Genomic DNA, 23,918 nt, shown 5'->3' with positions numbered 1-23,918 from the left:
CTAGCATGCTGTGGGTGCATGATCAGCGTTGAATGCATGAATTAACTCTTCAATGTCTCCTTTAGCATCTGTCCTAAATTAATAAACTATAAAAGGTTCTTTGTAGAACAGTTCAGCACACCAAAATGACACATTTAGTATTTTGTATTTTGGTATTAGTCCCTTTCAGTTTTTTCTACATTAGCAAAGAACATAGTTTTATTCATTTTTAATCACTACATACTATTTCATCAAATTCTTCTAAGCCATAACTGACTCAACCATATTCTTATTGCTGGATATTTCAATGTACTCTAAATTAAAAAGTCAAAAGTGAAAAAAAATGAGTATTACATGTATTTTAAGTTGTTACTCTAAAGCATGATCAAGGAATAAACAGAAAGTTAACATATAGCATTGAAACAAACCAACAACAAAAATCCAGCAACGTTAGTAACAGTTCACTGATTTATTAGATGAACAAACATGTATCCATATAATCAATGAAAACTGTACGATATATAAAATAATTTAAGAAATGTGGGGAATTAGCAGCACCATCTGTTATTGAAATAGCAAGAAAAACGTCACATACTTTATGCAAACACTAGAAGAGAGTAACTATCTTAGGATCTACTAATGCCACTGAGGGTCTGGGATGACCGAGAAGGGTGTCATTTTAGGCAAATGCACCTTCTTCCACTCCAAAGATTTAGTGAGCAAGTCTGATGATTAATGTTTTAGAAAAAATGTTACTGAATGAAGTAAGAGATCCTGCATAGCATTTTAATTAGGACAAGAAGACTAACATCTGGCTACTTTTGCATGGCTCAACACTTCTATGAAAAATTTAGTTCTGGATTATGAAATTAGAAATAAAAAATAATTTTCAAAAGACACTAGTTGTCTCTAAGAAACATTAAGAGGAACACAGGTCACTATGAAAATACATCACTTTTCCAGTTCGCTTAATAATTTACTTTAAAAAGTTGTGTAGTTTTCATTGCAAGTGACTTATACAAATTTCTTAAGAAGCATTTTTAAAAGTTTAAATGTATTTCTAAAATCTAATAGATTCTTTTCATTTTTTTTTTAAAAAACTTTAGCCCTGTTGTTACATTTACTGTGTATCAGAGTGAGAGTCTGAGTCTGTGTGAAGGATACAAAATTTACACACATTTTACAGCAGCTTATACCCTAACATCTACAGAATTCACATTTATAATACAAGCAAGTACAGGCCAGGATAAAACTGGTAAATTCCAAAAAGTCAAACTGTATACTATTTTTATTTTGTCCCTTTAAAAAAAGTTCAACTTCGGCACCAAACTCAAAAAGCCCTCTTGTATTTGGAAAAAAATTTTTTTTCCAAACATATTTCAGCAAACACAAACAGTTTTTCTGTGCTGGTGAAGTAAAGGATTTCCAATTTTCTTCTGGCCCCTAAGCCTGCGTCGCATGGTAAGTTTAACAGAGTTCTTTCGCTGTGAGGTTGTGGGAAGGCTTGCCGGCTGAGCACCGCTATTTCGACTTAAACCATTTCGTCTATGCTTCTTCATAAGAGGGCCAGAGTTGGATTCTTCTAGTGTCCTTTTGAAGTTTGCTGGAGGGGTTCTTTCAACTTCTTGGGCTTTCATTTGACCTGGGGTCGACATCTTTAAATTTTTTTGGTCCATGATGGCGTTTGTTGAATTGGTAGGCACCAGGCCAACTGACAAGCTATTATTCAAAGAATCATGTGTTCTTAAAGTCAGGGCTTTGGTGCAATTTTCTTCAAGTGGCTCTGGATCTTTTGAGGGTATGACTGCAGCCTGGACATTCCCTCGAGCTATCTCAGCTGGTACTTCTAAATAATTCTCTGAGAAGGCATTACTACGAACAAGAGTAGGTATGTGGTCCTTAGAGTTCAGCCTTGGCCACGGGTCCTCCTCCAGTGACTGAAAAACAAGAGGGTAAACCAATAAATATTTTATCCTAGAATTCAGCTTAACTGCTGGGGAGATAAAGGGGCTTCATTAGAGTAAGTGACAAATTTGTTTATTTTTCTGACTTATTTCCTACTTTCTATATTCTAATTTCTTTTGGTGGGGGAGGTAATTAGGTTTACTTATTTATTATTATTTTTTATTTAACAGAGGTACTGGGGATTGAATCCATGACCTCGTGCATGCATAGTTGTGCTCTACCACTGAGCTATACCCTACCCCCTCTATATTCTAATTTCTGAATATTTAGTAGTGTGGGAAATGTGAAGTGCAATATTAAAGCAACTATATCAAAACAGAAACTCATATTGCTGCTTGGCACCCATCTCCCAAACACTAAACACTGTTCTGTGATTTGAGAAAAGTAGGACATATGGGAATCCACTGAGTACGGCTGGGACAACTTTCAAAGACATAATAATGAAAATCATACAGAAATTTCCAGGTATTGTTTTTTAAAAGCTTCACGGGTGGTTAGGATATACACCACACCTTTAGATGTAGTGTTCTAGATCTAAATATATTCAGAGTATCCTTTCATCTCCAGACAGGTAAGAACATTCTTCCTACCAAATCCAACTCTTCCACTATAATATTTTATAAAATCATTTTTTAAATACTTTCTCAAGGACAGAGTTTAAGCATAAATACTATCTCTTCACCAAGTGTGTAACATTTCCCTCAATCATTCCCTCTCTCAATCAAATCAAATTTATTAAAATATTTAATATATTCTGAAAAGCCCAAGTCAACCCTTTTGTAAATGATAAACAAAGATATATTATCTGGCCTCCCTCTGACATAAAATCCCCCAGGAATAAATGCCTTTCAAAAAAGCACTTATACAAAAAAGTATATTCATAAAAAAAAAGTTTCCTTTACTATTTCTAGAATTAAAAAGAAAAAGGGAAATTGAACCAACCTAAAAGCATTTCAATCCAACCACAAGTTGGAACATGCTTTACTGAAAAAAATAAACTGCCTTTAGGTCCAATGGAGACTGAAAATGAGAAACCCTAGGGTTCCTAATTTGGTACTGCTCCAGAGCTTGCTCCTTTTTTTTTTTTTTTTAACTAAGAATATACTCTTTCTTTCTGGGGTCACTGGTTTGTCTGTCTGTTTTACACTGCATGGTTTACTGAAAGCCCAACTCTTCTTATCTGTTTTAACACACTGACTAGTTGCTGGGTAGCAACCTTGTTTCAAAGTACCAGTGCTGAGAAAGGATAACAGGACAGCCACTGTTCTAGAATATCTACATACGGCTTTCAATAATATGAGCAGCAACTTGTCTGTGAATTTATCCCCTCTGCATTAGGTTGATCCCAGTGCCTACTGCCCTGGTCACAAGCATGTTCTGACCCATCACAGAAAACTCCATCTAGTCATAAGTAATCGCTGACTGAAAGTTCATCTTGCTTTAATTTAGTAAAAGGATTTGCAACAAGACCAGGCAGCAGATAAATTCTGCAGGCAGAAGGCTTCCTATTAAATAAGCACATCACTAACTAGTCACAAGAAAAAAGGTACTAATCAAGCCACTTATAGGAATAGAACACACTGCTCTAGTTCATGTAACAAGGTTAGACATTAGATGGAATTCCCTTCCCAAGAAATACAATGGGACGATTTCAGAGTTAACACAATTTATTGTAATTTCTGTTCTGCTGTCTTTTTAAATTCACAGACTATTATTCTGACACTACTGCGCTAACTTTTTCCCCCACTTTGAACTTTTCCTTTTCCTTCTCTTTTTACTGGCATTTTGTGGAAACACATTGCATCTGTTAACACAGACAACTACTTAGACATCTCAGATTCATCCCAGATTAATTACTATTTGTATTGTTAAACTTTCTTATGAGTTCATAGAACACTTGTGATATAGAGATATTACCTCCTAAATGCATACTTTAAGAGTTTTACTACCTCAGAGATCAACTTCCTCGAGAGCTCCATCTATCTTACAATCTAGGAGTAAACAACTCATTACAAATTGTGTCTAGAACACAACTGAAACTGTTGATCTGAAAGAACTCTCTTCCTCATTCTTCCTTCCTTTAGCTCTTGGCTTATTAAAAAAAAAAAAAAAAAAAAAAAAAAAGCTAAATTTAGTTTTGTCCTAAAGAAAGGATGGAGAAAGAAATGTGTGCCATAGTAATACTTAAACGGAAGTATTTCCACTTTATCTGTCCCCAAACAAAGATCTGACTATGGCTCTAGCTTAGGATTCAAACAGAAGTTGACATGTCTATAGACAGACAAACCTAGTCTCGAGTGCCTAGTCTAAATGTGGGTTAAGTCTTAAAAGTCATTCAAAATCAACCAAAACGTCATTATATTTATCTAGATGTTACTTAACATGGGATTATTATAACAATGAAATAAGTCAGAGACACTTGTATCTCTGGTTAAGTTAATTAAAAAAACAAAACACAACTTCTTGAACAGAAATTTTCCTTTATTTACTTGTTAGGTCAGAGCCAACAATACTACTTATTCTGAATGACTCTAAATATTTTTTCACATTTGGGTGGGGCTAAATGGTCAACAAATAACTATGCCTACATTTAAGTTATTAGTACATACATAAATCTCCTCATCTTTATCTTAGTATAATTATTAGAGCATTATTTCTCAGAATTTTAAAATGTTTTAAAAATTATTTCTATGTGTAATTTTGGTACAATTTTACTAATGCCAATCTGCAAATCCTTACCTGCACCTTAACGCCTCCTTCTCTATTCTGCCTGAAGTCAGTTCTCCAAATATAAATACATTAGTGAAAATGAAAGTCATGAATAAATACAAATACAAAAACAGGCAAATTCTCAAATGAGCATGTGCTCCTTTATAACTCTCAAAGGAGAATGAGGGACTTTAAAAGATTTTGATCTGCGTTATTCTTCAAGGGTTTTCAAAGAAAAATCTCAGACAAGAATTTAAGAAAATAAGCATAAAATATTTGTCAATTTCTAAATGAAGAGTCCACGTAAGGAAACTTAAGTCGCCATATATGTGTGAAGTAAAAAAAAAGTGAAGCAGTGATAGAAAAATTCCAAGTAGTAAGTATAGGAACACAAACCCCAAAATTAATTAAATTCTTTGTAGTGCATAGCTTTAAACATCTTAAAAAGCTGCCTGAATACATGACATAAAATTCCGTTGTATTTCCCATTTTAATGGTCTCAAAGCCCATTTTCAGAAGGCCAGGAATATCAAAGCAGTTATCAATATTACTAATTATTAGTAGAAAAAAACTGGGATGAAGTCGGAAAAGGGGAAATATGGCATCACTTAAATTTGTTTATTTTACAACATATCTTAAAATTCATTCAATAATAACAGGGATAAGAAATAGGAATGATGTTTCTTATCCATGTTAATAGACAACCAGTTGTAACGTCTGAGATCCTAAGGTCCGGTTCAATCTTCTCTCAGTCTTTTCATCTATAAAATGGAATAACATCCGCACTATTTAGCTTTCAGGGTTATGAGGTTCAAATGAAATATCACATATGAAAGTGCATCACAAACGTCTACATGCTTACAAATGTTCATCATATTAGAAGGGGATCAGCAAGTTCCAAATATTAATCTTGCTAATATTCTTCAGGGGCCACATCTAATCACTTTTCTGTTAGGTGCTCTACAGCCAGCATTCAGTTTAGCACCGAGGTGTTCATGATTCACTGACAGTAAGTTATATGACAAAGATCTATCACTTCCCCTGAACGTAGTGGCTCAAGTCCAAAATTCTATTATGTAAAGAATCTGAAAACTGTTTTCAGGCAGTACTAACCCAAGAAATTCTGTCTATTATAACTTAAATACGATAGAACTCTGTACCTTGACTGGTGGTGTAGAACATGGGGAAGGCGTCAGCACGCAGGCTTCTTGACTATTGTAGGAGGGACTATCAGTCAGGTTCAGATAGAGCTCGTCTTCACTGGTGAAATTCCCCTGACCGTCCACTCCTGGAGAGATGCAGATGACTATGGCACTGGTATTATCTGCTCGAAGCATACGCTGCCTCCAGCGGCCTAGCGCTCGATTCACAAGCATTTTGGCACAAGACTGTCCATGCTCGCCCTGTATGTAAAAGAACAAGAAGGAAGATAACAACTCAGACTTTGTTGCCACTACATTTGTATCGAATTAAAAATCAGGTGTTTAATATGGCCTAAATAAATATTAAATTTTCAAAATTTCAAACATATACAACCCCCTTAAATATGTTGAAATAGTATTACTTTAAATTTTTTTAAAATAATAAAACAAAGCCTCATCCTGGCTAAATTTTATCTGTATTTTTATCTTTTTGGTAGGAAGACACTTGGTTTTCACTGTAACTTAGGAAAAGTTATATAGAAGTTATCTAAAAGAGGATAAACATCAAGTTATTACGAAATAATCACACATGGCAAAAAAAACCTCATTGCAAAAGGTCAATTTCCTTCTAAAGTAAGAGATTCTGCAAGTCAAAGACCATCCCAAAATAAAAATTGTCAAAGGATATGAACACAATTCAGAGACAAGGAAATACAAATGGCTGTTACCCATATAAATGGTTAATATTACTCACATGAAGAAAAAAATAAATACAATAAGCGGTTACAGTGTACAGATCAAATACATACCAACAGAAAGAGAAACAAAATTTAAAAAAAGGATCTTATGCAAATTAATGTGGCTTGTTATAAAACTTACAGCATCCTACATGGATTCCATAATTGCTAAGTTTCAAAGAAACAAGTGAAAATGATGTGCTCCAGAAAACAGAGCTACATGTCTTAAAAAGTATCTCTAGAAATTATTGAATGATGAAAACTGAGTGGAAATGTTTGAAAAAGAAAAGTGTCATGAACTATAAATGATAAAAATTTAATTAATGTTACCTTATGTAATGTGATAAAATATATTTATGTATTGTAAGTACAAAATATCAATGTACTATAATATACTATAAGGTATACTATGTAATACATAATGTACGACAGTACAAGACCCTCACTACTTTTAAAGCCAACAATGGCACATTCTCTTGCCTTCCTGAACACTCACTAAATCTATTTCCTAGGCTTACAAAGTACTCTTTCATCATCACTTCCAATCTGCTGGCTCATGCCCTCATCACTTCAACTGAAACTCTTCATCCTTAACGGTCACTAAAAGATCCTGACTGTAAAGCCCAACACCCTGTTTTCATCCATCCGCCTCTGCTTCTTTGTAGAATTTGACATTGCTGACTACTACTCCAAAACTTTCTCTTTTCTTGCCTTCAACAAAACTGTACTTTTCCAAATCTCCTTACTTTGTCATAGCTCAGAATAAGAGCAAATCAATTTTCAAGAAAGCCAGGGAAAAAAAGAAAAGGATTTTATCACTGATGGTTGTTTCTAGATTTACAATTGACTAAATACAGGTGACAGTTGCCACGTGACCCAGCAATTCCACTTGTAGATACTGAGAGATCAGAAAACACGTCCACACAAAAACTTGTACATGAATGTTAAGAGCAATGTCATTCATAACAGCCAAAAGGTGGCAACAACTCAATATCCATCAGCTGATGAATGCATGAATAAATAAAATGTTATACATCCATCAAAGGAAAATTATTCAACCATAAAAAGAAATAAAGTACCAATACAAGCAACATGAATGAACTTTTAAAACTTAAGTGAAAGCTTAAGTTAAAGAAGTCAGACACAAAAGGCCACATATCGCTATGATCTCATTTATGTGAAATATCCCAAACAGGCAAATACATAAAGGAAAAAAACTAGTGGTTGCCAGGGGAACAGGGGTCATAGTAAATAACTGCTAATGGTTAGGGGCCTGCTGGGGGGCAATGATGAAATGTCCTGGAATTAGTGGTGACAGTGATACAAATTTGAGAATATCCTAAAACAACTGAAGTGAACATTTTAAAAGGGGTAAATTTTTATGGTATATGAATTACATCTCAATTAAAAAAAAAAAAAAAAAAGGATGGGCGAGGGTTCCACAGACCAGGAAGTCAAGGGTTGTTCATAATGAAGTCAGTGGTTATGTGTTTTGTTACCTAGTTTCATTTATCTATTTCCTGTCTCATTCCTCTAATGAGCGGCAAGAGTCTACATTTTACTTTCTTCCAGAGCAAGGGCAAATGCAAAAATCTACTCAAGGTGAACATCCTTAGTTCATATTCAAGACCTGTGACAAGAGTACCAGAACAATGTGTAGACAATAATTGAATTGAGTTCTTCTCACCATCAAGTATTTTTTCTCCTCTTGGTCCTGGCACATTGAAATGGCATCTTGAGGTGGAATCATATTCCAAAGTCCATCACTCCCCAAGATAATATACTTGTGCTTCTGGGGGTCAAGAGTGTGGACACTTGTGTCTGGTTCAGGTGACACCACAAACTCACCACTGAAGAAATCATAGCTCCACAAATCACCTGGGGGGTAAGAAGCAGAAAAAGCAAGAACCATGATTTTCAAGCTAGTAGTATCACATCAAGAGATTAAAGAGGAAAATCTACATGTTCTCTTCAACAGATGCAGAAGAGCATTAGATAACATTCAAAATACATTCATGATTTGTAAAAAAAATGTCTTAGCAGACTAGAAAACGTTAAACATAACTCCCTCATTAACCTAATAATAGTACGTCTTCGATCATTACTTCCCTTCCAATTGTATACTGGGAATCCTTCCCAACACAAAAAGATAATAAAAACAAATCATACATATGAATTGGAAAGGAGAAACTAAAACTATCATTATTTGCAGATAATTTTATTTCTGCAAGGGAAATCAAAAAGAGATTAAATTATCAGAACAGGAACATTTAGCAAGCTTGTTAAATACAAATCCAATATATAAAAGTCAGCGGTATTTTTCTGTAATAGCAAGAAAAAGAAAATACAAAAGTTTAAACAATTCCATTTACAACAATGAAGCAAATGTTAGGTATTGAGAAATAAATTTAACAAAAGGTGTGCAAGTCTTTTATGGACAAGATTATATAATTAGATTCTAAAACATTAAACAGACTAAATAAATGAAGAAATAACTATAATCAGAGACAGGAAGATTTAATATGTTAAGTCTTCCAATATTTAATATGCTAAATCTTGCAAGAATAACATCAATGTAATTCCAATCAAAATCCCAAAAGGACAAGCTGATTCTAAAATGTATAGGGAAGAGCAAAGGCCCAAGATTAACCAAGATAATTATGAAGAAAAGATAAGGTGGGGAGAACTGGCTCTAAAAATAAGACTCCTTGTGGCCATCTGAAAACCTCCTGTTAACCTCCTAGAGGTCAAGAAAATAACTACATCAAAACTTAAGGAATGAGTGCCAGTCACCAGGAAGAAAATTCCAGAGATAAAGATGAGCATTTTCACCAGAAATTAACACAGCATTATAAACCAACTATAGTTCAACTTTAAAACAAAACAAAACAAAACAGAAAGATGAGTGTTTTTATACTCTTAACCCTACCATACGACTAGCCTTTGAAGATCAACGGTTCACCATTTGGGTGAGCCAGTAAAACAGGGTCCTTACATAGTCAGCCTTCTTCTTGATTAGTTGCACCTAAAACAATAGCTAAAACTTCTGCCTCTTGGATCTATTAGAAGTAAACCTCAAAATGTTCAACAGAAAAGAAGTTTTGGTTGACTTGGGCCATTAAAAAGATCAGTAAAACTGAAATAGAAAAAAAAAATTACAGAAACCATCTACTCTTTTGTGATACATAAGACAAAGTAAGTAGGGCAATGTAAACTCTTCATGCCCCAAAACAGGAAGGAGGAAACAGAAAAAAACATTAATTTCTGCCTCTTTTGTTTGTTGTGAAACACTTCAAGGGAAGACCTAAATTAAGAGCAAAAGGTTTTCAGACAAGAGGGTAAACTGTTTTTGCCGTCTTTCAGTAGGTCCGACTTTTGCTAAACCAGAGGAAGCACTCTGTCCTCTCCCTTCCTTATTTAAACTTCCCCATAGCTCCCATCAGAAATATTGGCCAATTCAAACACGCTCAGGGTCCAAGAAAAGAGTAACTCAAATCAATTACTCCACTCTAAAATAGCAAAATTCACTGCTAAAATCGCCTCTTGAAAGGGGCAATTCATCCTTCAGAGCAACAAAAGAGAACACATATGACCGCTAAACGTTAATTATAATCCAGGTCAGCCCACAAAGACACACTTACTTCTTTATACCAGTAAAACAAAGCTCCCTGGTTGATGAAACTATAAAAATGAACATGGAAATAGTTCAGATAAATATTAAAGTAGCAATTACAGAGTTCATATATCATGCTAAAAGCTTTCAAAAGCAGTGTTTCTCTAATATTTGTAATTAATATTGCCACTCCAAGTAAGAACATAAATTTATATAAAGTGAAACCCCCTAAAAAATGTCTAAACTTAAAATCTAGATTAAAAAAAGAAATTCCAAATTTCAAGCTAATGCAGTTTATATGACCTTGAAGAAGGGTCACAATTTCTCATATATAAACTAACATTAAAATCTTTATAAATTTGAAAACAAGGACATTTTTTATGTGTTATTTGTTTTGCAAGGCACAAAACCCCAAAAGATACAAAAATTTCCCTTTCCATTCACGTCCTTCCTGATTCTCCACTTAGGAAACAACTACTGTCCTTACATATTCTGGAGACATCTGTGGATATATACACACAAGCATGTATGTACACTCTTTTGGAAAAATCATCCTCTGAAGCTTTTAACTCCCAAATTACTAATCCCAATATCTTGCCAATCTCTTGTTTGTTTTTTTTTCCTTTTTTCTCTAAACCTTAATACATTACCAGAAGAAAGGCACATTTCTCCTAACTTAAATTTCTCAGACTCTGGGTTTTGAATGGGATTGCACTGAACCTACAAATCAGTTTGGAGAAAAATGCCATCTTAATAATATTATATCTCCCAGTCCAAGAACTTATTCATTTAGATCTTTGATTTCTTTCATCAGTGTTTTATAGTTTTCAGCATACAAATTCCCCTCAATATTTTATAACTTATTCCTGTTATTATTTTGATGTTCAAGTTGCTTTAAATTTGCCAGTAGAAGTCCCTAGAATCTGAATTTTTAACTCACAGATGATTCATATCCACAGTCAAATTTAGGAACATAAGATATAGCCAGTTCCTTATTTTGCCAGTTCAGGGAATCTACATGGCTTTATCTGAGATCCAATGAGTAAGAATCAGAATTGAACTAAATGTTTTTATTATTGGTCTAGTATTTGTATACCATTATAGGAGCACAGAACGTCATTCCTGTACATACTGAAGGGAGGGGCCTTGGACACTGGCACATGTTTTTGGTTGCCTGCTCAATGGCCATTTCCCTTTTGTCCTCACTAGAGGCACTGGAGGGACTACCAGAGGAGAAAGAGGCCTTTCTTCTGGTTTCAGTATGTTCTCTGCTTGCTCCTGGTACACGCTGCAGCCAACAGTGTGCAGGACACCTAGTGGTCCTTATCTCTAGTGAATTTCAGCACCTCCCCCACTCTGCAGATGGCTTCCCATAGAGAGCTTCCCAGCAACTTCTGCCTCACCAAGTCCATATTCAAAACTGCAACCAAAATCATCTTTTTTAAAACACAAAATTTAAGATGGCTGGTGGTGATAATTGCACAATAATGTAAATGTTATACTTAATACCACTGAACTGTACACTTAAAATGATTAAGATAGTAAATTCTGTTACGCGTATTTTGCCATAATTAAAACACACACACACAAATCTAGTTGTATGTTTCCCACTCCAACTCCGCAACAGTTTATTCTTGTTCTTAAGATAAAGACACAACTCTTAACCACAGTTACAAATATGCAGTATTTTCTTTTTTTCTTTTTATGCCTCTTATTCCCCTCTCTCTGTTCCACTCTGGCCCTCATCAAAGTCCCTTATATTCACCATGCCTCTTCCTATTGCAGAGCTGTCCACAAATGCAGACCTTATGCCTATAAGACATTTTCTTTTTCTATTAACTTTTAGTAATTCAGATCTCAGCTCAAACATCACTTCTCTGGCCTCTCCCTATTTTAAGTTCTCATTAACACATATACAAGAGCTTAGGAGTTGTAATTTTTCAGTTCTTTTTGTGATCATCTGATGAATGCCTTTTCCCTTTTCTAAACTGTAAGCTTCCATGAGGGCAGAGACAACGTCTTGGCACACACTGCACTCAAATACCTGTTCAATGAATAAATGATTTGCAAGACTCACATGCAATTTCATCAGGCAGCCAGTAGGAGGCAACTTTGCTACATTTGCACTCAAGTAATTTTGATCATCAGTGCCCAAATAATACCAATTTTGATAGGCAAACTTCTCTCCCAAAAAACTTGGAAAAAATGGCTATAAACCATAAGAAGGGTGCTAAATACTGTAATTTACAATGGGCCAACAAGAATTACCATATAACAAGTTAAAATAAAGAAAGCTAGAACTCAAACACTTCTTAAAATTTTTTTCACAAGTGCCAGACCTTAGTCCTTAGTCCTTAGACTGGAAAAGTAATGTAACAAATAATTTCTTTCAGCTTAAATGTCCAAATCTACAGGATTTTTCTTAATGCTGTAAACTTTAAACTTATACAGTGATGTATGTCAATTATATCTTAATAAAGCTTAAAAAAGATTATTTTCTATATGAAAGATAAAATCAAGAGAAAAAACAGAAGCAATTTTTTCATTACTGAAATAATTTCATCTCTCTGACATATTTTTTATATTAAAATATAGCCTCATTTCCCATATTTTTGTTTACAAAATTATGTTACAGTAACTGTTGTTGGATGTTACAAGAGCCATTATATTTTATCTCCTACGTGAAGTTTTCACTGTTCCGGTGGCTCTTTCCCATCAACTGCTATTAGTTCTTCCCTTTCTACAACAATAGTAGTAAACCCTCTCTTGACCCTGTATTTCTACTCCAGCTAAAGCCCCGTGTCTCTCCTTCCCAAACTCCTAGGAAGAATGTCTAAACTTGCTATATCAAAACTTCTTCCTCTCGCTCTTCCTTGAACCAACTCCAATCATGACTGCAGTCTCACTATTCCACCAAAAGCTACTTTGTCAAGGTCATCAATGACTTTCACATTGTTAAACCCAAAGGTCACTTCTCAGCCTTTACCTAACAACAGTATTTGAAATATAGTTTTTTTAAAATTGAGGTATAATTGGCATTTAACAAAACACTTAACTTCTTGAAACACTCCCCTCACTTAGCTTTTGGGACACTCTCCTAAATGTTCTGGTATCTTACTTGCGGCTCTTTCTCAGCCCTGTTTTACCTTGTTCTTCCATTCACATCCCACCTCTTACCAGAGTACCTCAGTGCTCCGTCACTGGACCTTTCCAATTTCCTACCTACACTCAGTCCCTTGATTCGGCCACAAGCCTTTGAACATCATCTCTATGTCACTGGCTCCCAAAATGATCTCTCTAGCCTAGCCCTCACCTAGTCAATTCACATAACCAGAAGGCAAATAAATGGACATCACCACTTTGAAGTCTGATAAGTACCTGGAAGGTAACTTTTCCAAAGTTGAACCCCTGACTTCTCCCTACAACATATGCTCCAGTCCTTCCTGTATCAATTAATGGCAACTCCACATTTCAAGCTGCTCAGTTAAAAAAAAAAAATCATAATAAGGATACTTGCATTTGTTGTTTCTTCCAAATTCTCTTGCCCCTGACACCCACAGGCCTTGATGCCTCTTCATTCAAATGTCATCTTCTCAGACCTCCTCTGACCATCTCATTTAAAATTATACTCCCACCCCTACAGCGTTCCCCACTTTTTTTTTCACGGTAGTTTTTTTTTTTTTATATTCCACAATATATATTTTACTTATTTATTTTAGTTTATCATCTGTTTCTCTTTACTAGAAAGTAAGTTTCATGGGTCCAGGAATTTTCAACTGTTTTCTTTACTGCAGAATCCTCAGAACCTAGAGCAATACATGGCACACAGTAGGCATTTAATAAATATTTGGTGAATGAATAAAAAATCATAAAGAAATGGGAACTACGTGTGGTTTTAAAATACGTGCACATGTTATTTGGTTACTTTTTTGTGCTAAAAGGGCATTTTTTTTACATTTTTTTATTGAGTTATAGTCATTTTACAATGTTGTGTCAAATTCTAGTGTAGAGCACAATTTTTCTTGCTATTTTTTTAAAAAAGAGGTAAGGGTTATTAATTCCCTTCCACTTAAGGGTGGGCAAGACCTAGTGACTCAGTGATAACAGCTACCAAAAAAACACATGGAGAAAGTGATGAAGTGTCACTTATTATGACACTAGATCATAAAAACACATTGTGGCTACTGCCTTGTTCTCTCTCATATCACTTGCTCTGGGGAAGCTGGCTGCCATGTCATGAAGACACATCAAGCAGCCACACAGAGAGGCCCACAGGGCAAGGCACTGAGACCTCCTGACAACAGCCGTGTGAGTGAGCTATCCTAGAAGTGAATGCCCCAACTGCGTTCAGGCTTTCAGATGATCAAAATCATAGCTGGCATCTTGACTGTAACCACATGAGAGATCCGGAGCCAGAACCACCTAGTTAAGCCACTCCCAGGTTCCTAAGCCACAAAAGCCATGTGAGATGATCAGTGCTTTGAACTGTTAGGTTTGGGAGTATTCAGTTAGACAGCAATAGATAACTAACACAGTAGGATTTTAATAACCTGACATAATCATTTTGGCGAGAAATTCAGCAATACCTACTAATGCTAAAGATGTAAGTATCTATGACCTGAGCTTTCCAAGTGATATACCTTGGAGGGTGCGAGTGTGACCTTGGGTCAGCAGTGTGGGTCCTGGGTGGCTACAGCCTTTAAGCCAGTTATCTCCAGCCTCAAGTAGCCTTCTCTGTTTATTGTAAAATATTATTATATTGTATGTGTCACAATATTTGAAAAGTTGGTTAAGTAATGTATATGACCCAGTAATTCCACCTCTAGTTATGTCCTTAAAGTTAAGTCTCATATATGTATACAAGGAGATATTTATTGCAGCATTTTTTATAATAGCTAATGTGTGCATATAACCTAAATGTCCACCAAATTTATTTCATACTGGAACTAAACGTATAGCAGTTGATACATGAACTAGAACTATATTTATAAACATGGATAAATCTAAAAACAATACACAGAGAAAAACAGCTAGTTAAAAAAATATGTTTTGAATATGATGGAAAGCTAGTCCAATGATCAACAATTTTAACAATGTTACCATGGATTCTCAGAGCTTTAAGAGACCCACAAAGTCTTTCATACTCTAGCTCCCCAGCCAATGCAGAAATCCACGTTAACCACCCAGGCACCTCTAATGAAGGGCAGGCTAACAGCAGTTCACAAAATAATGGTTCTTCTTTTTTTAATCAGCTGCAATTTTTGTCTTTTTTTTTTTTTATAGTTCTTCAAACTAGTTTTTTAAAAATCAGGCTAATTCTTCTTCTAGATGACTAAACTTCACAAATATTAGCCAGCTGTAACTGTCCTCAGTATTTCTATTTCAGGCTACACCCTGTCAAGCTCTCCTGTATAAGCTTAGGAGAGCGGCAGCAGCATCTAGCGGAAAGAGCTTTTACTCGTAAGTTGAACAAAGCCGTAATCAAAATGCCAAGTATGTGGACACGACCAGTTGACTAGATCAGCTAAGGCAGTTTCTTAACTGACAAACTGGAAATAACTCCCACCTCCCTGCCATTTTATAAAGTTTAAAAACGAAATAACACGTAAAGCACTTCTACAGTACCTGGCACATAAAAAGACACTCAACTTGGTAGTTCTCTTTCTACTACAATATGATCTTAGAACCATCCCCAATTGGGCATATTTTTAAGTACAGAATACAGTGGCATTAAAAAAAAAAGAATACAGTAGCATAACCATTCCCTTTTTTTGGATATTATACTATATTACTACATTCTAAGGTTATATTTAATCTATTTTTTTAATTGAAGTATAGTCAGTTTACAATGTGTCAATTTCTGGTGTATAGCGTAATATTTCAGTCATACATGTACATACATATATTCCTTTTCATATTTTTTTAACATTTTTTTATTGATTTATAATCATTTTACAATGTTGTGTCAAATTTCAGTGTTCAGCACAATTTTTCAGTTATTCATGGACATATACACACTCGTCACATTTTTTTCTCTGTGAGTTATCATAACATTTTGTGTATATTTCCCTGTGCTATACAGTGTAGTCTATTCTACAATTTTGAAATCCCAGTCTATCCCTTCCCACCCTCCACCCCCGTGGTAACCACAAGTCTGTTTGTGAGTCTATTTCTCTGTTTGTGAGTCTATTTCTGTCCTTTATTTACGCTTTGTTTTTGTTTGTTTGTTTGTTTTTGTTTTTGTTTTTTAGATTCCACATACGAGCGATCTCATATGGTATTTTTCTTTCTCTTTCTGGCTTACTTCACTTAGAATGACATTCTCCAGGAGCATCCATGTTGCTGCAAATGGCATTATGTTGTTGGTTTTTATGGCTGAGTAGTATTCCATTGTATAAATATACAACATCTTCTTTATCCAGTCACCTGTTGATGGACATTTAGGCTGTTTCCATGTTTTGGCTATTGTAAATAGTGCTGCTATGAACTTCACTCTCAATCTATATGTGTCCTTCTCCCTAAAGTGGGTCTCTTGTATGCAGCATATTGAAGGTTCTTGCTTTATTATCCAGTCTGCCACTCTGTGTCTTTTGACTGGAGCATTTAGTCCATTAACATTTACAGTAATTAATGATAGATGTGTGTTTATTGCCATTTTGAACTTATCTTTGCAGTTGAATTGGTATATCCTCTTTGTTCCTTTCTTCTTCCTTTTGTGGTTTGGTAATTTTCCTTTGTATTATCATGGATTTTATTTAATTTTTGTGACTCCTTTGTAAATTTTTGGCTTGTGGTTACCCTTTTTTGTAAATCTATCAACCCATTACTGTAACTGTTTTTATTAAACTGATAGTAACATGATCTCAAACCCATCCTACTGTTAAAAAAATTTAAAAAAGAAAGAAAAAGATATTCTATATTTCCCTGCCTCCCTCTCCCACTCTCAGTGATTTGTACGTCTTCTTTTATAATTTCATGTTTATTTGTAATTCATGAGTTATCACCTTTCCAGTTGTGTGTTTCTCATTTCTGTAGCATCCTGCTGCTTTTCTATTTAGAATAGCCCTTTCAATATTTCTTTTAGCATGGGTTTAGTGTTGCTAAACTCCTGCAGCTTTTTTTTGTCTGTGAAACTCTTTATTTCTCCTTCTATCCTCAAGGATAGCCTTGCTGGATAAAGGATCCTAGGCTGCATCTTTTTTTCATTCAGGGCTTTGAATATATCTTGCCACTCCCTTCTGGCCTGTAGTGTTTGTGTAGAGAAATCAGCTGAGAGCCTTATGGGGGTTCCCTTATAACTTACTCTTTGCTTTTCTCTTGCTGCCTTTAGAATCATTTCTTTATCCTTGACTCTGGCCATCTTGATTATGATATGTCTTGGTGTGGGTCTATTTGGGTTCTTCCTGTTTGGGACCCTCTGAGCTTCCTGTACTTGGATATCTGATTCCTTCTTTAAGTTTGGGAAGTTTTCAGTCATGATTTCTTCAAAAACCTTTTCAATCCCCTTTGATCTTTCTTCTCCTTCTGGGACCCCTATTATGCGAAGATTGGGACGCTTTATATTATCCCATAGGTCCCTTATGCTATTTTCATTATTTTTTATTTGCTTATCTTGTAGTTCTTCTGAATGGGTGCTTTCTATTGCCCTGTCTTCTAGATCACTAATTCGTTCCTCTGCATTATCTAGTCGGCTTTGCACAGCTATTAGATCATTCCTCATCTCTGTCAATGAGTTTACCCATTCTACTTGGCTCTTCTTTACAGCTTCAATTTCATTTTTGACATATTTTATATCTCTAAACACTATCTCTTTTAATTCCTTCAGCAATTCGATCACTCCTTTTTTGAAATCTTGATCTAGTAGGCTATCGATGTCTATTTCGTTGATCTTTCTTTCAGGGGATTTCTCTTGTTCTTTTAATTGGGAAAGGTTTTTCTGCTTCTTCATCTTGCTCATACCTCTTTGGCACTGTGGTTTATGGAGTATCAGTTGTTTATTTTGGTCCTTAAGGATTTTATCTATCTGATGCCTATTTAGGAATAGAACTTAGGAAAAAAAGAAAAAAGAGAAAGAGAAAGAATTTTAAAAGAAGGGAGAAGGAGGGTTTGAAAACAGTGTATAATGAATAATAGAAGAGTGAGTTGAAGCAGAGTATTAATCGGGTTGAGACGTTCTTTTAAAACCTTTACAAAAAAAGGGGGGGGGGAGATGAATAGATGTATTTGAAACCTGTGTCTAATCAATAGCAGGACATCAAAACCCAAGAGAAATAGAAATGAATTAAGAAGTAAAAATTAAGAGAGTAATAGAAAATAGAACAGGTAAAAACATTAAAAAAAAAAAAAAGGGGGGGGTTGTCGGTGTTCTCCTGGAGTCTGTGTGCTTTTACTGTGAAGTCTTTCTGTCTTCGTCCTGTTTTGGAAGCTCAGCTTGCTGTTTTCAGAGGCCCTCCGTTGGCGCCCTCTTCTGTGCTGCTCCCAGCACCTGTCGGCAAGCAGAGCGCGCCTCCTCCTAACACTGGGTCAGGTGCAGCTCTCTGCTGTGGGCGGGCGGGTCGCTGCCCCTCCGGATGCCGCAGTCAGATGTTGCAGACTGGCCGGGTAGGAGGGCGGGTCGTGCCCCCTCCCAGCACCTCGGTCAGGGGCTGTGCTCCTGCCCGAAAGGCGGGGGGGGGGGGGGGGGGGGCTCTCCCTCTACCTGCGCCGCCGGTAGTTCCCGCCGGTAGTTCCGCTCTCTGTGCGGCTGCGCGCTCCGCCCTGGTCGGCGCTCCGCGGGTGGGCTCGGGGAAGACCGAGGGACAGCCCTGTCCCTGTTCCGAGCCAAAACCCAGCTCCTTGTTTGTCTTTGTGGAGCAAGTTCTCTGAGGGACCAGGATGGAAGGATCCTATCTGCCCCGGGCTGCAGGCCAGTCTCAGTCTGGCCTTTGAGGCTGCTAAGCCCTTCGGTGCGGATGCAGGTTTCACCCCCGCCCCCGCCTGAGTGCTCAGCGCGGAGGATATGGCGGCTGTGCCTGAGCCCCGCCTCTCTTCCCCCGAAAACTTTCCACGGGTTTTCAGAGATGGGGGTGTGCACCCTTCCCCCAAGAGCACATCAACCTTGCTGTTTTATGGAGGGCCCAGGTTGTTCTGCCCTGTGCACCCACAGCCAGGGCGCGCAGCCCCTAGCGTTCCCCCGGGGCTGCCTCCGTGCAGCCACTTCCGTCCTCCGCCCGGCAGGCTGGGTGTCGGGGGGACGCTCTGTGCCCTGTTTAACTTAGTTCTCTTAGTCAAGGGCTGCTCTGTACAGATCCGAGCCTCGGAGGCTCCCCCTCCGTCCCGCTGGCCTCTCAGTTGGAGAGGGGAGACCTAGCGAGCGAGCGCCAGTCCTCCTTTGCCGCTCCCTCCACGCGGGACCCATCCCGCGCTGCTTTGCCTTTTGTTCTTTCTTTTTTCCTTTTCTCCTACCAGATTTTTGGCGTCTTTATCTTTTGAAGAGGGCGATGTTCTGTCGGAGTTCCACAGGTGCTCTGGTTGGCTGAATGGGTCTGTAGATGTGGGTCTTGGTGTATTTGTGGGAGAGGGTGACCTGCGAGAGTCCTTCTACTCCGCCATCTTCTCACACCTATCTCCTTTTCATATTTTTTCATCATAGGTTACTACAAGATATTGAATATAGTTCTCTGTGCTACACAGTAGAAACATGTTGTTTATTTATTTTATACACAGTAGTTAGTTTCTGCACATCTCTAACTCCCAAATTTATCTCTTTCCCTTCCCTTTCCCCTCTGGTAACCATAAGTTTGTTTTCTATGTCAGTGAGTCTGTTTCTATTTTGTAAATAAGTTCATTTGTGTCATTTTTTTTTAGATTCTACTGAAGTGATATCATATGGTATTTGTCTTTCTCCTTCTGACTTACTTCACTTAGAATGACAATCTCCAGATCCATCCATGTTGCTGCAAATGGCATTACTATATTCTTTTTTATGGCTCAGTAGTACTTCAGTGTGTGTGTGTGTGTGTGTGTGTGTGTGTGTGTGTGTGTGTGTGTGTGTGTGTGAACTTCTTTATCCAGTCATCTGTTGATGGATATTTGGTTATTCCACGTCTTGGCTACTGTAAACAGTGCTGCTGTGAACACTGGGGTGCATGTATCTTTCTGAATTACAGTATCCTCCAGATTTATGCCCAGGAGTGGGATTGCTGGATCATATGATAAATCTATTTTTAATTTTTAAAGGAATCTCCATACTGTTTCCCATAATGGCTGCACCAAACTACATTGCTACCAACAGTGTAGGAGGGTTCCCTTTTCTCCACACCCTCTCCAGCATTTACTGTTTGTGGACTTTTTAATGATGGCCATTCTGACTGATGTGAGGTGATACCTCATTGTAGTTTTGATTTGCATTTCTCTGATAATTAGCGATACTGAGCATTTTTTCATGTGCCTACTGGCCATTTGTATGTCTTCACTGGAGAAATGTTTAAATCTTCTGTCCATTTTTGGACTGGGTTGTTTGGTTTCTGTTAAGTTTATGAGATGTTTGTATATTCTGGAAATTAAGCCCTTGTCCAATGATTGTTCCATCATTTGCAAGTGTTTTCTCCCAGTCCGTAGGTTGTCTTTTTGTTTTGTTTATAGTTTCCTTTGCTGTACAAAAGCTTATAAATTTAATTAGGTCCCATTTGTTTATTTTTGCTTTTATTTCTATTGCCTGGGTAGACTGCCCTAGGAGAACATTGCTAAGATTTATGTTAGAGAATGTTTTTGCCTATGTTTTCTTGTAGGAGGCTTATAGTGTCTTGTCTTATGTTTAAGTCTTTAAAGACTGCATTATTTTTTATGACTAAGCTATACTTAGCAATGTTGGATTATCTTATGCTCATAAGCAATCAACTGAAACAAAAAGAACAAACAAACAAAATCTAGTCCTCTTTCAAATTAAATGCTGCTAGCAAAGCAGAGTCTCTTAAAGAATATTCTGAACTTAAGTTTTGCACTTTACTTTTATTAAATTTCATATTATTACTGTCAGCCTGTTTTTTAAAACATTTTTCATTTGGAGATCATTTCAAATGTTCAAAGTTATCCAAAAAATGACAAAGAACACCCATCTTTACTCACACTCATCTATTGTTGACATATTGCCCCATCTGCTTGTTTTCTATCAACATATATATAAATATTCTATGTATGTGTACATATATAAATATTCTATGTGCGTGTGTGTGTGTGTATATATATAAAAATGTTTAAAATTGTGGCCACTTTATCCCTAAATACTTCAAGGTGTATTTTTCTAAGAATAAGGACACTGCAGTTATCAGCTTCATAAGTTTACATTAATATAATTTTTGTCTAATATACCATCTACCATCCACATATCTTGAAATATCCAATGGCCTATAATTCCCTTTATAGGATCCAGCCTAGGATCAGGAATAGCATTTACTTGTAACATTTCTTTAGCCTCCCTTTAATCGAGATTGAGGTTACGCATGCTTGACCAGAGTACTACACAGGGGATGTGTATCACACACCTAGAGACATACAACGTCCAAGGCCTCATTAGTGATGGTAATTGTCATCATCCAGTCAAAGTGTTGCCTGATTACTCTCTAATTACTATTCTTCCTCTCTTGCAACTAAAAGCAGTTAAACAATGATAAAATCTGCTGCCTAAGTACTTTCAAATATTAACATCTGTATCACATACAAAATTAAGGACTGCACTATTTCTTTTTCTAGGTAGTTAACAAATGTTGAAACAAGATAAGGAAAAAACACAGCATCACATCAATCAAGATCTCTTTCCAAATACACACCAATCTATTAATCAGTATCTTTAGTATTAATACATTCTGCAAAAAACTCATCTAATGCAATTATTCAGTCTCCATCTCCCCACCCTCACACCATCCCAATAAAAACCAACAGGGTATGTAATAGAGAAACTTGACCCGGCAGCTGTTCATAAGAGAAATATTTAGAGATCTGAGCCTAATAAGCGAACAAATTTGACAAGATTACTAAACACTAATGACAGGATTCTAGGACTCCATTATTGGAAGTACAATGCTCAGGTGGCAGGAACTAAATATTTCCACTGTACTTCAACCTGGGCAGACCACATCTTGCAGAGTGTCCTCATTTCTGGAATCACATTTACTGAAGGAAACATGTAGGAAGAATATGATGACAAGAATAACGAAGGGTCTGAAATTAGGTTAGAGAAACATGCTAGCTAATTCTGAATAGGTAAATGACTGTCATTATGCAAAAGGAAAAATACGTACACTGCCCTGTCTGAAAGATTCATGGAGGAAGATTTTAACTCACAATTAGAGTTGTCTAATAATCCAAGAGTCTGCACTTTGAAACATTAAGTAAAGATTACTGAAGATATTCAAGCGAGTTGAATTACTTCTTGTCTGAATTACTCCAGAGGTATCTCTGAACTGGGCAGGAATGTCTGAAACAGAAAAACCAGCTGGTTTTCCTGCTTTTTGCCACTCCTTCATCTGTTCCTCCTTCTCTTCTCCACAATTACTTAAGGGTTTCAAGGCTAATTACTTGAAATGCCTGGCACACACACTTCATATATACAAAATAACTTGGCATCTACTTTTCTAAACTGAAGGTTCACCTTACTTTTGAACCTGCAGTAAGAACTTGTCCTCAGTCCACACTGAGTTCCCCACAAAAAAAGCCCTCTCTATTCTTTAGTAATATTAACTCTTTGCCTCCCATGCCCTCCTTCTAAGCTCGCAAATGCCAATAGTTAACTTGAAACTTATCATCTACCTGAAATGTAAATAGCAGCTATCACCTTCCCCCCATCTTTTTCCTTGCCAATAATTGGATGGTCAATTATATCACATATGCATACCATGAATGAATGGCCTTGGTATCTCAAAAAGGCTTCTAGTTTTGCAAAAATCTGTAAAATATGTAAAGTCCCTAGAATACTGCTACAGACCCCTGAATGATATCCTTGCCTCTAATTTTAGTACCCTACAATTTTAGCCATCATGAGCTTTTACAAACAAACTGGAGCAGCGAAAATGATTCTTTAAAAACAAACTGGATCATGTTACTGCCCTGCTTTAGTAAACAACAATAACAACTAACATTTATAGAGCACTTACTATGTGCCAGGCACTATTTTAAGCAATTTACATGTGTTAAGTCACCCAATATTCACAACAGTATGAGGCAGGCCCCACTTTATAGCTGAAAAAACTGTGTCACAATATATTAAATAATTTGCTCAAGTTTGTACAGTAAGTAACAACACTGGGATTGGAACCTAGGAATTTTGGCGCTAAAGTCCTCCTCTTAAACACTATGGTTCATTCCCTCTCTTACTTTGCAACCCCTTCCCAAAAGCATTTCAAATAAAATTCCTTATCATGGTCTAGAAAGCCTTGCAGGACTTAGTTTTGCCCACCACCCATAATGTCATCATCAAACTCCTTACCTTGGCCTGCACCACCCTTCTTAATCGGGTAAGTGTCCTCATCTCCACCTTCACCTATCTCTGCCTCCTCTCTCTCACACTGGCCTCATTCCTGTTCCTTAAAGGCCTCAAAATCTTTCTTTCTGGCATTAGGATTCTTTGCTTACAAATGACAATCCCCAGCTCAGGTTAACTTAGGCCAAAAAGGCAACTCAGAAGAAAATCAAGTAGCTTACACGATAGACAAAAAGCTGGAGAACCAAGCATGGAGACGGGGCAATTCCAAACAACTAGGCAGTAAACAGTCACACCAATGGGCACTGCCAAAGGAG

The 23,918-nt window shown here is 36.7% G+C and overlaps 1 protein-coding gene across 2 annotated transcripts in view; it reads right to left on the bottom strand.

Moving 5' to 3' along the window:
* Positions 1-428: 428 nt before the first annotated feature.
* Positions 429-23,918, bottom strand: part of PPM1D (protein phosphatase, Mg2+/Mn2+ dependent 1D) — a 47,098-nt gene continuing 23,608 nt past the window's right edge. For both annotated transcript variants that reach the window (XM_032498336.1, XM_032498337.1), the window contains exons 4-6: positions 8,220-8,410; positions 5,814-6,056; positions 429-1,916 (exon numbers count right to left, since the gene is read on the bottom strand). In XM_032498336.1, the coding sequence (XP_032354227.1) occupies positions 1,359-1,916; positions 5,814-6,056; positions 8,220-8,410 (992 nt within the window). In that variant the 3' untranslated portion in view covers positions 429-1,358. The remainder of the gene's footprint in view (positions 1,917-5,813; positions 6,057-8,219; positions 8,411-23,918) is intronic.

This window comes from Camelus ferus, chromosome 16 (assembly GCF_009834535.1).
Source record: "Camelus ferus isolate YT-003-E chromosome 16, BCGSAC_Cfer_1.0, whole genome shotgun sequence".
In the NCBI taxonomy this organism is placed as follows: domain Eukaryota; kingdom Metazoa; phylum Chordata; class Mammalia; order Artiodactyla; family Camelidae; genus Camelus; species Camelus ferus.
The sequence above is the reverse complement of the archived record's forward strand: the minus strand, read 5'-3'. Positions and strand labels throughout refer to the sequence as shown.